Source organism: Erpetoichthys calabaricus (genome assembly GCF_900747795.2).
Source record: "Erpetoichthys calabaricus chromosome 1 unlocalized genomic scaffold, fErpCal1.3 SUPER_1_unloc_24, whole genome shotgun sequence".
Classification (NCBI taxonomy): domain Eukaryota; kingdom Metazoa; phylum Chordata; class Cladistia; order Polypteriformes; family Polypteridae; genus Erpetoichthys; species Erpetoichthys calabaricus.
In genome coordinates this window covers 1,581,678-1,597,904 of record NW_026261590.1, presented here as the reverse complement: position 1 = coordinate 1,597,904, position 16,227 = coordinate 1,581,678, and the positions used below count along the sequence as shown (strand labels likewise).

The following is a 16,227-nucleotide window of genomic DNA, read 5'->3' as shown; positions in this document are numbered from 1 at the left end:
AGATACTCCCGTGTGAGGAGTGGCGCCCTCTTGTGTTTGTGACTCACACTTGTGTCTCTTGTAGGACATTAAAACAAGAATCTCACCACATGATAAGTGTAGGCTGTCATATGACTTTCTTAAAAACCCAGTATATAGCGCCATTTTGATATTAGCCCTGGAGTGTTGATGGTGAATTGGCGAAGCACGCTTTACACCTGCAGACAGGTGTGGTTCAACCAGTGTCCTCGTTACCATTCTGGGATGTGTAATTAGACACCTGCACTCTTATGAGTTTATAATGAAACTGACCAGGATAATTAAGAACAAAACTGAACAGGAAAGAGAAATAAAAAAAAAAAAAAACGGAGGTTAAATGAGAAACAATGTAAATTTTTTCCTCATTTTTATCTGTGGTTTATTTATTGAGTATTTACAGTGATTTTTTATCTCCACTAAAGAAAACTGTTTTTATTGGGGAATATTTATTTATTTAACTTATTTAGTGAAGAAGCACTGCATTTTAGTTTTGAACACTTTGTTTTGAGTTTTAATGACACCACTAAGCACTTTGCATCTCCTTTTGCTCGTTTGTGTCCTTATTGCTCAGCTCATTCTCAGACCTGACTATTGACGTCTCAGTTTCAAGGGTGTGTGCCAGTTGAGGGCAACCAAAGCCATCATAAGCTGGTTAAGAGCATGTGGATCATAGAGGCCACAGAGGAGTCATAGGATGGGTTTGAGTCAACATACTTCAATGTCCTTAAAACTCACAAGTGGCCAACACACATTACTGAGTGAAAAAGTGACCAGCTAGTTCTCCACACCAAATCTTTCAGTTTGCACTCACATCTCCTTTGTCGTTATGTTTGCCATGTCTTTGTGGAGTTTGTTCTTGACATTCAACTCCATGTCTGTATGTTGTAGTTCTATGCAGTGCTTGCCAGTGCATGCCCAATGGACATTTGTTCATTTCTTTACTCCTTTTGGTAGCTCACTCTCCTTAGATGGACGGCTTCCTTTACCCACTCTAGGATGGAGATTATACCACTGTGGCTGACTCTCTTTTTAAATCAGATCTCCGTCGACTGGCACAGCTTATCCTGCTGCTGACTTGGCACTAATATCATCCCAGCTGACACCATTACAATATCAATATCATATAAGACAATGTCTGTGCAGCCAGCAGCTACAATTCAAAAAGCTCACATCCAGATGACTGCAGTTTTACTGATCCTTCAGCATTTCAATTGAAGCAGAAGGCCACCAGGCCAGTGTGTTAATATGTGTATATATTTTTATAACATCTTCTTACCATGTTGCACTCTTGGTCTGGTAGCACATTATTTCTTGGCACCCTGTCCTTCTGTGTGGAAGGTGTGACATTAACATTTACATTTATTTGCTTGGAAGACATTTTTATTCAAAATGACTTACAAAGGAGGTAAACATAAGAGAGTAACATCTGTCTGTGGAATTTTTTAAGCAATTGTAGCAGGACAGATAGCAAAAATTGATCATCACAATGAAGAGCCATAAAGCTTTCATAACAAAAAATGATAAGTTAACAGTATGACTGACATCCACAGAGCACAAAACATTCTTTACAGTTTAGCAAATATTCACAGAATAGGAGGGTCTTCAATCATTTCTTAAACACATTGAGGGAGTTAACAGTCCAGATGGTGGTGGGCAGCTTGTTCCACCAACTAGGAGCTCTACATGAAAAGCTTCTGAATTGAGATTTGGTATGACACAGAGGTGGTATCACCAGACGCTGTTCACTGGCGGATTTAAGTGGGCAAGAAGGACCACAGCACCTTACCAGCGTCTCCATATACTCAGATGTTGACCTGTTGACTACTCTGTTGGAAAGTATCAAGGATTTGAACTTTATGTGTGCTGCTATAGATTTGTCTTGATTGGTTGAATACAAAATTGAAACTCCATTTTTAACCATCTGCAGTACCTTGACAGCATACAGTGACTATAAATAGTCTACACACCTATGCCAGAAAGGCAGGTTTTATGTGATAAAAAATGAATCCAAGATAAATCCTGACAGAACTTACTCCACCTTTATTGCAAAATTGCAGTCTGTACAAAGAAGGTGAAAACAAATCAGAAACTGCTTAGTGATAAAAGAAAAAAAATTCTGCAAAAAGCTGGTACTATCCGTGTGTAGACCCTTTAATAATTAAGGATGTGGCTGCATTCAAAATCAGCCCATCACGATAAGTCTCATCTCAAATAGTAGTTAGTACACACCTGACATCAATTCAAATGTCTCAGATTGAGCTCAGATAAAGTTTGACTGTTCCTGTTGGAGTATTCTGATATCCTCTTGGTTACAGCATAGTCTAAAACAGTGGTTCTCAAACTGTGGGGCGGGCCACCCTAGGGGGTGCAAAGTAACAAAAAGGGGGGCACGAAGATGTGAAAGAAAGAAAACAAGAATCGAAAATATGAAAAATACATCTATTGAAACCAAAACAAATTAACTTAAACTACATTCTGATACTAGAAAATAGAGTTAGATAAATGTCGATAAACATTAAGTAGGTATAATAAAATATGCATCTATGATATATCATTAATTAAAAAAGAACAAATTGGTATTAGTGGGCTCCTTTCAAAAAAACATTAGGGGGGCGCGATTTAAACTGTTATGAAAACTCGGGTTGCAAGTACTTACAGGTTGAGAAATGCTGGTCTAAAAGCTATTGACCACAAAGTCCTTTCAAAACATGAATGGGATCTCATTATTGAAAGGTATAAGTTAGGACAGAGGTACAAAAAAATATCTAAAAATCATTAAACAATCCCATGGAGCGCACTGAAGACAGTCATAAACAGATGGAGAAAATATGGCTGAACAGTGATTATACCGAGATCAGGACATCCCTTCAACTTTGATATGAAGACAAGGAGAAAACTGGTCAGGGGGGCCACCTAGAGTCATACAGCAACATGAAAGGAGCTTCAGGATTTCCTGGCAAGTCCTGGTTGTTCCCAACATGTGACAACAATCAGTTATATTCTTCATATGTCTGGGTTGTTGGGTAGAGGAGCAGGATGAAAGCCTTTTCTCACAAAGGAAAACATCCAAACCCAGCTAAACTTTGCAAAATGCTATATGCAGTCTCCCACAACCATGTGGAAAAATGTATTATGGTCTGATGAGTTACACAAGATATGTTTGGCATATAAATAATACAGCACCCTCATCAAAAGAACACCATGAGACCAACAGTGAAGCATGGTGGAGGTGGCATTAGGCTTTGGGGTTGCTTTTCTTCAGCTGGAACTGGGACATTATTCAATATGGATGGAATCGTGAAGTATCCATCTATTTTGGTACAAAACTTTCAAGCATCTGCTAGGAAGCTGAATATGAAGATGAATTTCACCTTTCAACAGAACATCGACTCACAGCATAGATCAAAACCAATCGCTCCTAATCCACTAACAGCTGTGTTTGGTGGGCTCACAGTGGAGAAGGACAAACAAATTGTAATTGCCTTTACTACACTATTGGCATGTAGACTTATCTTGCTCAACTGCCAGAATCCTAACTCACCTCTGTTAAGTCAGTGGGTAACTGATGTTATATATGCTATTTGAAATTGGAAAAAATCTAATTCTCACTAAGAGGATCTGTGCAAAGCCTTTTTAAAACCTGGCAGAATCCAAGCAATAACATTTTAGAATAAGCATTTAAATTGAGGAAGCAGATTCTCTTCCATTTATTTATTTATTTATTTATTTATTTATTTATTTTCCTATTAGTAAAGTTTTACTCTGTTCGTTGGCCTAACTCTCTTTCTCATAGTTGAGGGTTGATTTGATTTGAACTTAGTTTTATAAAAATTGACTTGCTTGTACAGAATGTTATTTGCTTTAAATAATAAAAAAAAATCAACAAAACAATGGCTTCATTAAAGGAGGATTGATGTTCAGGAATGGCCCAGCCAAAGCCTGCCCAGATCTGTGGGGTGACCTGAAGAGAGCTGTGCACACAAAATGACCTCGTCATCTTGGGGATTGGGCAAAAATTGCCAAGCCCAGATGTTGCCAAACTGATAGACTCTTACCCAAAAAGACTGAGCACTGTAATCAAATCAAAAGAGGCTTCAACTAAGTATTAGTTTAGGGGGTCTGCCCACTTATGAAACCAGGTTTTTGTAGCATTCTTTCCTAATTTTCACTTAACAGTCTCTGGTTTGTTTTCACCTTCTTTGTATAGATTGCAGTTTTACAATGAATGTGGTATAAGCTCGGACAGGATTTCTCGTGGTTTCATTTTTTTTTCATTTTGGAGGGGGTGTGTAGACTTTTTACATCCACTGTATGTTGTGCTCCTGCTAGTAGTGAGTTGCAGAAATACAGGTGTGACAAAAACAAAGCCTGGACCAATAGTTGGTCTGTGTATTCATTCAGAAAAAAGGGGTGAGAATTGTCCCCTATCTTCTGCCAAAATAATTAAGCATCTTCCTTGTGTGTCACCATCAGGAAGATTCCCAAGTGAGGTATTACCAAACACCACTAATCTCAATGAATCATCTCTTCCCAGGTTTTGAAACTTCAAGGCCACTTTTGCAGAATAACCTTATTGGCGTCATGTATTGTTTGCAGAGTAACATGTTCTGTGCTGGTTGCTAAAATGTGGCCATCAAACAAGACATGTGCTTTGGTTGGCAATTCAGAGAGTCTGCCCTATTTTTGACTTAAGTTGTTCCAGTTAGGTGCACTGAGGGGATCGACCCTTTTTAGGGCTCTAGAAGATTCTATTGCAGTGGGTTGAAGATTCTTTATAAAACTTTCTTGCTGTATACATATTGCTCCATTGACAATTACAACTTCCAGTCCCACATAGCTGAAGTGCTCCAATCCTTCATCACAATCCTGGAAAGTTGATCTGAGGTATGGAATGACTAAGATAGAAAACTTATGTGTGCCCACCCATATAAAATTATCAACATGCCATGCAAAAAATCCATTCTCAGTACCATCTTCATCTAACCAGTAAAAAAAAAAACTGCAGGATCCACTTGTGCCACATTTCCACCCATCTTCAGCATTATCTCCTTGATTTTATTACAGGCCCACCAGTAAAGTGGCACATCTATGGGATCACACACACGTTTTCTGAGCCTCCATAGTTTTCTTCCAGTTTTCACCTCAGGATATATATAAATATAAATATAGTGAGATGCCCTGTAGAAAGCACATTTAATATCCAATGAATGAACTCTCCATTGTATTTGACAAATGACAGCTAAAAGAAGTTGGAGAGGTTCTGATGAACTTGTTGGTGAATCACTTTTGAGCCCTTTTCTATTTTATTTCTCAAACTCTCTTGCCAATGTAGTGTGCTTTGGGTTCTGTTCCTGCTGAAGTGCATATTCATTTTGTGTAGATAGATAGATAGATAGATAGATAGATAGATAGATAGATAGATAGATAGATAGATAGATAGATAGATAGATAGATAGATAGATAGATAGATAGATAGATAGATAGATAGATAGATAGATAGATAGATAGATAGATAGATAGATAGATAGATAACTTTGTTTGTTCCCAGGGGGAAATTTGGCAATAGAGATAATGATTGAACATAACACAAGGGGAATTACAGTAACTATATGTGAAAATATTAAATGATAACACATATTTCTAACATATCAAAATGTAAACAGTAGTAATTAGATAAAATAAAATTAATACAACAAAAAAAGCATAAATAATCAGTGACGACCCTATATTTTTGGTGCCCTATTATGGGGTACCTTTCGCCATCAGCAAAGATGTTAATTTTTAATTTTAACAAATATTTTGTATTGAATGCCACTATTTAATTATTATTATAATGTTTTAAAAGCCCCTTCTTATAGAGTAGTCACCCAAACTTTTTAAGCAATGTGGACCAAAGTCCCATCTGAGCCCTAAAGCTTAAACTTCATTATTTTCATAGAATTTTAGCCCATATTTATATAATAGAAACTAATTATCAAAGACAAATACATACAAATATCTATATATATAATCGGCCAAGTAGCCCAACCATGGGGTACGCACGACGGAGCCGCGCCCACCCTCGCTCTCGAGGCATACGCACTGCCTGCCTGCTTCGATGAAATAATATGAAGCGGTGGCCATGTTAGGAAACAAAAGAAAAAAAGAAGGGGCACAGAAACAACAGGGAGAACAGAAACTTGTGGGGACAAACAAAGACGGCAGCAATGAGAGAGACCTCTTAACAAAGCAAAGCAGCCGGAACCAAAAAGAACAATGAAAAGTCAACATGGCTCAGAGGTGCATGGGGACTGTAGCAGAGACCAAAGCGACTGAGGATGTGTTTGGTGAGGTGTTGGGGGCGGGCACCTGAGCAGGCAGTGCGCATGCCTCGAGAGCGAGGGTGGGCACAGCTCCGTTGATTATATACTTTCTTTCAGGAAGTGTTCACCCATCAATGAATAATTATGCGGCATATGCTACGCCGCAGGTCGGCTAGTAAAGAAATAATAAACTAATAAACAAAAAGGAAAGAAAACACTTTTACCATGATGATAAAAAAACTAAAAATCAGTAAAAAGTACAATTATATCAAGCATTCTATAAAGTGATAGATAAATACTGTATACTGTATATAATGGACATAATTAAGGACAATACATAGAATTCAAACAGACAATTTTTTAATAATAATAATTCATTTTATTTATAAGGCACTTTACATTTGTAGTAAACCTCAAAGTGCTACATAAAAAAAAATAAACAAAGACACAACAAGATAAAAACAAAGATAAAACAATAATTAAAGGCAATTTTGTTAATAAGCTTTCCTAAATAGAAAAGTCTTTAGCTGTTTTTTAAAACAACCCACAATCTGCTGTGTTCTCAGGTTCTCTGGTAAGACATTCCAGAGCCGTGGAGCAGCCACTGCAAAGACTCGGTCTCCCATTGTATGAAGTTTGGTCATCGGGGGGCGAAGGCGGTGGGTATTGCAAGACGAAGGTTTCTTGTAGTGGATTGTAATATAAGAAGTTCCTTAAGGTATTGTGGAGCATTTCCATAGATATAGTGGTGAGTGAGCAAACAGAGTTTGTATTCGATATTAGAGGTGGATAGGGAGCCAATGAAGTGACCGAAGGATTGGTGAGATATGCTCATATTTCTGCACCCTCATTTGGATTCTTGCAGCACTATTTTGAATTTGTTGTAGCTTTTGAAGGCTCTTGTTGGATATCCCGATGAGGAGTGCATTGCAATAGTCCAGCCTGGATGAAACAAAGGCATGAACCAGCTTTTCAGCATCACAGAGGGAGAGGTAGGGACAGAGTATGGCTGTGTTTCGGAGATGAAGGAATGCAATTTTACAGAGGTGATGGACATGTGTATCAAATGACAAATGGGAGTCTAATTTGACACCCAAATTAGTAACAGAAGGGGAGAAAGTAATGGTACGGTCAGAAAAGGAAATACAATTTAGGAACAAAGTTAATGGGGTTACCACTTAAAAGAGCTTCAGGTTTGGTGCTGTTCAGCTTAAGAAAGTTCTTGGACATCCAAGCCTCAATCTCATCCAAGGAGGAGGAAATAGTTGATGGAGGTGTAAAAGAAGTCGAATCCAGTCTCGCATAGAGCTGCGTATCATCTGCGTAGTAATGGAATGAAACTCCATACTTGCGGATGATGTGACCCAGGGGTAGCATATAGATATTAAAAAGGGTCGGCCCAAGGACTGATCCTTGTGGGACTCCACAGGTAACAGTGTGGTTATGAAATTTAGTATCCCCCAGGACCACATACTCAGCCCTATCAGTAAAATACGACTCGAACCACTCCAAAGGAATGCCATCCATCCATCCATCCATTGTCTCCCGCTTATCCGAGGTCGGGTCGCGGGGGCAGCAGCTTGAGCAGAGATGCCCAGACTTCCCTCTCCCCGGCCACTTCTTCTAGCTCTTCCGGGAGAATCCCAAGGCGTTCCCAGGCCAGTCGAGAGACATAGTCCCTCCAGCGTGTCCTGGGTCTTCCCCGGGGCCTCCTCCCGGTTGGACGTGCCCGGAACACCTCACCAGGGAGGCGTCCAGGAGGCATCCTGATCAGATGCCCGAGCCACCTCATCTGACTCCTCTCGATGCGGAGGAGCAGCGGCTCTACTCTGAGCCCCACCCGGATGACTGAGCTTCTCACCCTATCTTTAAGGGAAAGCCCAGACACCCTGCGGAGGAAACTCATTTCAGCCGCTTGTATTCGCGATCTCGTTCTTTCGGTCACTACCCATAGCTCATGACCATAGGTGAGGGTAGGAACATAGATCGACTGGTAAATTGAGAGCTTCGCCTTGCGGCTCAGCTCCTTTTTCACCACGACAGACCGATGCAATGCCCACATTACTGCGGATGCCGCACCGATCCGCCTGTCGATCTCACGCTCCATTCTTCCCTCACTCGTGAACAAGACCCCGAGATACTTGAACTCCTCCACTTGGGGCAGGATCTCGCTACCAACCCTGAGAGGGCACTCCACCCTTTTCCGGCTGAGGACCATGGTCTCGGATTTGGAGGTGCTGATTCTCATCCCAGCCGCTTCACACTCGGCTGCGAACCGATCCAGAGAGAGCTGAAGATCACGGCCTGATGAAGCAAACAGGACAACATCATCTGCAAAAAGCAGTGACCCAATCCTGAGCCCACCAAACTGGACCCCCTCAACACCCTGGCTGCGCCTAGAAATTCTGTCCATAAAATTTATGAACAGAATCGGTGACAAAGGGCAGCCCTGGCGGAGTCCAACTCTCACTGGAAACGGGTTCGACTTACTGCCGGCAATGCGGACCAAGCTCTGGCACCGATCGTACAGGGACTGAACAGCCCTTATCAGGGGGGCCGGTACCCCATACTCTCGGAGTACCCCCCACAGGATTCCCCGAGGGACACGGTCGAATGCCTTTTCTAAGTCCACAAAACACACGTAGACTGGTTGGGCAAACTCCCATGCACCCTCCAGGACCCTGCTAAGGGTATAGAGCTGGTCCACTGTTCCGCGACCAGGACGAAAACCACACTGTTCCTCCTGAATCCGAGGCTCGACTATCCGACGGACCCTCCTCTCCAGGACCAGAAAGTTCAATTATATAATGAAGATGATGAAGGAGAACATTATAATCTACCATATCAAATACAGCTGTGAGATCCATAAGGATAAGGAGTGATGGAGAGCCCTGGTCAGCAGCCATGAGGAGATCATTGGTGACTCTGACCAGGGTTGTCTCTGTGAGAAGATCGGAAACCAAATTGAAATTTTTCAAACTGATTGAATTTTTTGAGGTGATCTTGAAGCTGGACCTAAGCAACCTTCTCCAAAACCTTAGACAAAAATGGAAGGTTGGAAATTGGACGATAGTTTGCTATCACTTCGGGATCCAAAGAGGATTGTTTTAAATAAGGTCTAATTATTGCGGTTTTCATGTCTGATACATTAGCTTTTACTAGAGGAGTAGGAAAGGGTCCAAAGAACACGTTGAAGGCCTCATCCTCTGGATGCCCTCAACTTCTTTACCTGTAGTACAAAAGAACTAGGAGAGGCAGCCCATTGGCTTTGATATAGAAACATCCAGCGATGGAGGGCTGGAAACAGACATTGAGGAGCAGATGGTGTCTACCTTAGAGGTGTATAATACTGGTCTTCTTACTATACATGGTGAATGGAGCACAGACTTGTACAAGTTGCTTCATAATGTTGGGGCACCGACTGGGTGTTCCAGTTTTATGAAGTAAGACGAAACAAAACAAAACTGGACGTTATGGTGTCAAGCAAAACACAACTTTTCCTCTGAATAGAAAAATTTCATTTGAGTTTGTTTCATCATGATGGCGTATGAACTGAACGTCGAGTTTTTGGGTCCAACAGCAAACTCCATCCTTTGGGAAACAGCAGGTTTTAAAGAGTCACAACCAAAAGGACAAGGGCAGCTCTGAGCACTGTGACTGAGTCAGTTGCCCTCATTTGGTGGCTTCTCAGAACTGCAGGTGGAAAAAGAGAGACAGTCAGTGTGAGTGACCCCTCTCATCTCAGAGTGGTATCACTTACCTCAGCAGAGACAGGAAGGTAATCTCCAGTCACACATGGCACACTTTTTCATATGAAAAAGTTTGGGAACCCCTCTTAATTCTTTGGATTTTTCTTTATCATTGGCTGAGCTTTCAAAGTAGTAACTTTCTTTTAATATATGGCATGCCTTATGGAGACAGTAGTATTTCAGCAGTGTCATTCTGTTTATTAGATTAACAGAAAATATGCAATATGCATCATAACAAAATTAGACAGGTGCATAAATTTGGCACCCCAACAGAGATATGACATCAATACTTAGTTGAGCCTCCTTTTGAAAATATAACAGTCTTTAGACGCTGTCCTCCTATAGCCTTTGATGAGTGTCTGGATTCTGGATGGAGGTATTTTTGACCATTCTTCCAAACAAAATCTCTCCTTCAAATAAAACTATTATATATATATTGCATGTTCTCCCCGTGTCTGCATGAGTTTCCTCCGGGTACTCCGGCTTCCTCCCACAATCCAAAGACATGCAGGTTAGGTACATTGGCAACCCTAAATTGTCCCTACTGTGTGCTTGGTATGTATGTGTGTTTGTGTGCGTGCTCTGTGGTGGGCTGGTGTTCTGCCCAGGGTTTGTTTCCTGCCTTGCGCCCTGTGTTGGGTGGGATTGACTCCAGCAGACCCCTGTGACCCTGTAGTTAGGATAAAGTGGGTTGGATAATGGATGGATATATATATATTTACATGTTATGTTTACATGTATTGTTATTATTTTTTTTCCTTTATGTTTTGTTTTTGTTGTGATGTAACTGTGTTCTTCTTCATTATTTTAAAATATTTCATGATTGTTTATATTGTATTCTTTCTTCTTGGTTTATCATTTCTTTACATTTACTGTATATGCATTGTCTTTAATAATTAATATCTCTTTTATGTTTTTTGTTATTTTATGTAATTGTTACTCTTTATAATTTTGTTATGATACCACTGTGTTTTATTAGTTATTATATTTTCCTTTGTGTTCCTGTCACTTATTCTGTTTGTCCTCGGGTGGCACAGTACCAGTGCTGGTGCCTTGCAGCGTGGAGATGATGGCTCAGGTCCCGAGTGCTCTCTGTGTGGAGCTCACATGTTCTCTGTGTGGTTTACTTCCACAGTCAAAGAAGTTGCAGGTTATGTGACTTGGCGTTGTTGAAGCTGACGAGTGTGTGAGTGTTTGTGTGTTCACCCTGTGATGGACTGGCGCCTTGTCCAGGTGTTGATCCTGCTTTGTACCCAATGACTGATGTGACAAACTTTAACTGCCTTGTTGCCTTACCCTGGATAAGCGGATTTAGAGAACAGATGGACAGATAGATGGACACATCTCTGATCTCACACTCATATGATTTGTGTTGTGTATGTCAGACTTATTAGACATATGTTTATGTTAACACACTTATAGATTGTTTTCTTCCTTTTTTCTTTTTTTTCAGGCCATGTTTCTGTTTGAGTGTGTTGGTGGTCATGTTATATCCATATTTTTTGACAAGAAATGTATTTAATTTCATGTGAAGTAGACAGGCCTGCTAATTTGTTTGCAATGCTTGTGTTGTAGTAATCAGTGGCACTTTGAGAATTTTTTCTCATAACGTGTATTTGCACTTCATTTTATTCATTCTTGTTTTAGCATGAAGTTGATAGCTTAGAAATGTAATTATAAATGTAACAAATGTTTAAAAACTATTTATAATTCCTGCAAAATTAAGAAATAGCATCAAATTTGGTGTCAAACACATTATGATTTGTTTGGGACTTGTAACTTACCCGTATTGAATTGAGACTTCACTCAAGACTTGGATGTCAAGACTCAAGACTTACTTGTTACTTGACAAACAGTGACTTGTCCCAAAATCCATAAGGAGTCATTCAGACATCCTGCTGAATCCACGCCTTCAGAGAATTCTAGCTGGAACAGAGCTAAAGGGTGAGGGTATCACATTGGCGAGTCTAATAAAGTGCCCCCTGAGGGTCTGCTCACACGTCTTTGAGGACATTGCACTGATGTTACTCAGATCTGCTCTCCTTTGTCCAATTCACAGCGGCCATGTCCCTTTCTATTTGCACTAATACTCACTCCTGCACTCCCACAGGCCTCTCACCCGCTGTATACACAGGGGTCCCTGTTACAATAACGCTTTGTCTATCATGTGGTCATGAGACATGTAATATTTAAATATGTGTGGTGTGTTAATGTTGGATAATATAGCTAAGATGAAGCTTTTTAAGAGAATAAAATATGTAAATAAGAATGAGGAGCTCATAAGGAAAGGCTGACATGGTGTGTGATGGGCGCTCATTGCTGCCCTGAGACTCAGATCTGAATAAGCAGGTGTGGAAAATGAATGAATGATTGAATGTGAGTCTGCAATCAGGGATTTGAGTTAAACAAACATCAGAAACTTCACTCACCTTAATGAAGAAATGACTGACTGGTCAGAAGAGACACTGCATTATGTGAGGTCTGTGAGATCGGACTATTCAGTCCTTGTTGTTTTTTCTCCTCCATTTTACAATTTAGTTTATTTTGATTTGTTTTTGACATTGAGATTTCCAAACCAGGCTAGCAGTGTATAAATACAAACAGACTCAATACGAGATTTATAAAAGAGTGTTATCATGGAAGGACTCACATTACAAAGACTCAGCTTCCTTAAACAGTGGAGCTGCTGCTGTCCCTTTGTGCCGATGGCTTCTGTGCTTCCCTTCAAAGTCAGCGCTGAATCTTTGATTGTCCTCAGATATTTATGACTGTCAATGATCTCCACTTCCTGCTCTTTGGTGATTGTTTCTTGTTGGTGACTGGTGCTGCTTCTAAGTTTGATTATTAGTTCATTAGATTTTCTAACAATAAGGTGTAGAAAAGACTCATCGCACCAGTTCGCAAAGTCATATCCCACAGGACCAGGACTGGTTTCATTCACACTCAGTAGGCTAATGATCACTGAGTCATCAGCACATATTAAGATGAACCTTTTGATATAATAATGACATTATAGATTTGATGACCCAGGGTTTGTTGATCAGATAGATCTTCACACTTTTAGCTAAGATTAGCACGTCTTCACAAACAGAAACAGAGCTGCTGATAACATCACAAAGTTCAACTAAATCAGTGCAAGAGTCCATCAAAAGATCACAGTCTGGACAATGAAAGCAGCCTTGGAGACTTTGGATTGAATCTTCACTCCAGAGCTTCACTGTCTTGTGGACTTTTAAATTCCTAAAGAAAGTGTGAAATGTAAGAAATAGTGAGGAGTATTTCACAAGACTGCTGCAGAATTACAAACAAAGTGCAAATCAGAAAATGTGTTTGTGCTTTTGGTGCCTTTGTTTAAGGCCTGGTGACAAAGGTTAGGCTTCTGACGCTTTGGTCTGAGTGTTCACTTTCAGCGTGTCGACTAAAGCTGTGATAATCATCTCTGTTGACATCGATGGGTGAGCCTTAGGATGAACACAAACAACGGTGACAAGTATCTGTGGAAATTCTCTGGATGAGTAGAGTGGTCTGAGTGACATGCTGAGCAGCTCAATGTCCACAGAGCTCACTGCTTTTCTGACTGTTACTGATTGAGAGCACCATTTATATACAGACGGGCAGACACCACCGGGCCCTTTACCTGTGATGATGACATCTCAATGATGAGCGCCGTAACACTGATGGACTCAGAGAGCCATGTCTCCATAATTCAGGTTTCTCTGTATTCTGTCTGAACACAAGCTTTAGTCTGGAATTCATCAAGTTGATAACGTAAGGACTGCACAGTCGCCATTATTACAGTCAAAGTGTAATGTATTGGGTTACCTGTTACCTCAAATGAGCCCCTCCACATCTGTCCCATTTCAGTGTCCTCCTTTTGTCACCTTCATCAGACTCATCCTGTCTCTTCAAAGTGGAAAGTTCTGGAAGCAGCTCTGGTCTGTGTCTGCACTCGGCAGGTACCATCAGGTGAAACAGAAGATGCATCAGGGTTACAGCAAGTAAAGTGAAAAAGTATCACCAAAATAATAAAAACAAATAAAAGAGGAGACTCCATAACACTTCAGTGACACATATTCCTTTATTCCTGTTCAGAAAATAAACCCATCATTAAAAATTAATCACAACAAATAAATAAACTTAGAGAAAGACGGGGACAAACATACCTGCTGCTGGTCACCACTAGAGCTGCCAGTCCTGAGAGGTAAATGACAGACAAGAATTCCAGTTTGTCATCGTCACCCCGTGGTCACCTGTAACAAGTCCATCTGGTCACATGAGTGCAGGTCACCGTCAGTCTCATGTCTGTGACGTTCTTATCCAGTGTTGATGTCCACATGTCAGTCTGAATGACTTGGCACCAGTCAGTCCAGCGTGAAGGCAGGAGACCCTGTCAGGTATATAGCGCCTTACTTTATAAGACTGGCAGTGGTCTCGTGTTCACACTGCACTTCAGTGAAAAGTCAGAATACAAGTGGCCATTGAACCTTTGTGTAGTTTGTCCTTCTGTCTGTCTGTCTGTCTGTCTGTCTGTCTGTCTCTCCTCATGTCCTCACTTCTCTCTCTTCTTCTCCACAGCCTGTCTCGTTGTGGTCTCACCTCCAGATGTTGCTCAGCTCTCTCCTCAGCTCTTTCTGCTCCACACTTACGACTGACTAAACTAAACATGAACAGAAACAACATGGAGGATTCAGGATTGGATCAGCTGTGTGAGGGGCTGAGGAGTGAAAACTGCAAATTAGAGAAACTGGGGTAAGTGAACAACAAGTGTGTGTGTGTGTGTGTGTGTGTGTGTGTGTGTGTCATGATTTTTATTTCTTGTCACATTGTGGCTCTGACTTTTCCACTCCCACAACACAAACGCTGTGTTTAATCAGGACAGACTGCAGTGTCCCTTATGGACAGACAGAGTGACGTGAGGTGACACAACTGTAGATTTCCTTTAATAATTCAATTCATAAAGACAGCATTGTGACCCTGAGCCCCTCCACCACACTGGTCACTCTCCTCATCCTCTCTGTCCAGACTGCTGTTTTGTTTCTTGTCCCACAACCCATCATTGTCCATTCTTTACATTAATCTCATACTTCTTCCCATCCTCCATTGTTTGTAAAGTTTGTTAAAAATCACTTCTTCTTCTTCTTTCAGCTGCTCCCGTTAGGGGTCGCCACAGCCGATCATCTTTTTCCATATCTTCCTGTCCTCTGCATCTTGCTCTGTCACACACACCAGCTTCATGCCATCTCTCACCACATCCATAAACCTTCTCTTAGTCCTTCTTCTTTTCCTTTTACCTGGCAGCTCTATCATTAGCATCCTTTTCCCAATATACCCAGCATCTGTCCTCTGCACATGTCCAAACCAATGCAATCTTTCCTCTCTGACTTTGTCTCCGAATCGTCTAACCTGAACTGACCCTCTAATGTACTCATTTCTTATCCTGTCCATCCTCGTCACACCCAGAGCAAATCTTAACATCTTTAACTCTTCCACCTTCAGCTCTTTCTCCTGCTTTCTGGTCAGTGCCACAATCTCCAACCCATATAACAGTGGTTCTCAATCTGTGGGGCGGGCCCCCCTAGGTGGGTGCGAAGTAACAAAAAGGGGGGCGCGAAGATGTGAAAAAAAGAAAACAAGAATCGCAAATATGAAAAATACATCTATTGAAACCAAAACAAATTAACTTAAACTACATTCTGATACTAGAAAATAAATATAGAGTTAGATAAATGTCGATAAAAGTTAAGTAGGTATAATAAAATATGGATCTATGATATATCACTAATTAAAAAAGAACAAATTGGTATTAGTGGGCTCCTTTCAAAAAAACGTTAGGGGGGCGCGATTTAAAACTGTTATGAAGACTCTTAAATACTTAAAGCTTGAGAAACTCTGCCATATAACATAGCTGGTCTCACTACCGTCCTGTAGACCTTCTCTTTCACTCTTGCTGATATCCGTCTGTCACAAATCACTCCTGACACTCTTCTCCACCCACTCCCCCCTGCCTGCTCTCTCTTTTTCACCTCTTTTCCACAACCCCATTACTCTGTACTGTTGATCCCAAGTATTTAAACTCCTCCACCTTCACCAGTTTTGCTTCCTGCATCCTCACCATTCCACTGACCTCCCTCTCATTTACACACATGTATTCTGTCTTG

The 16,227-nt window shown here is 40.9% G+C and overlaps 1 protein-coding gene across 20 annotated transcripts in view; it reads left to right on the top strand.

Annotated features, from left to right (window-relative positions):
- LOC114644491 (NACHT, LRR and PYD domains-containing protein 3-like) overlaps positions 1-16,227 on the top strand; it is a 201,985-nt gene that overhangs the window by 44,655 nt on the left and 141,103 nt on the right. For 12 of the 20 annotated variants that reach the window (XM_051921769.1, XM_051921767.1, XM_051921765.1 and 9 more), the window contains one exon: positions 14,645-14,818. The exons of the other annotated variants lie outside the window; for them this stretch is intronic. In XM_051921769.1, the coding sequence (XP_051777729.1) occupies positions 14,645-14,818 (174 nt within the window). The remainder of the gene's footprint in view (positions 1-14,644; positions 14,819-16,227) is intronic. 20 annotated transcript variants of the gene reach the window in all.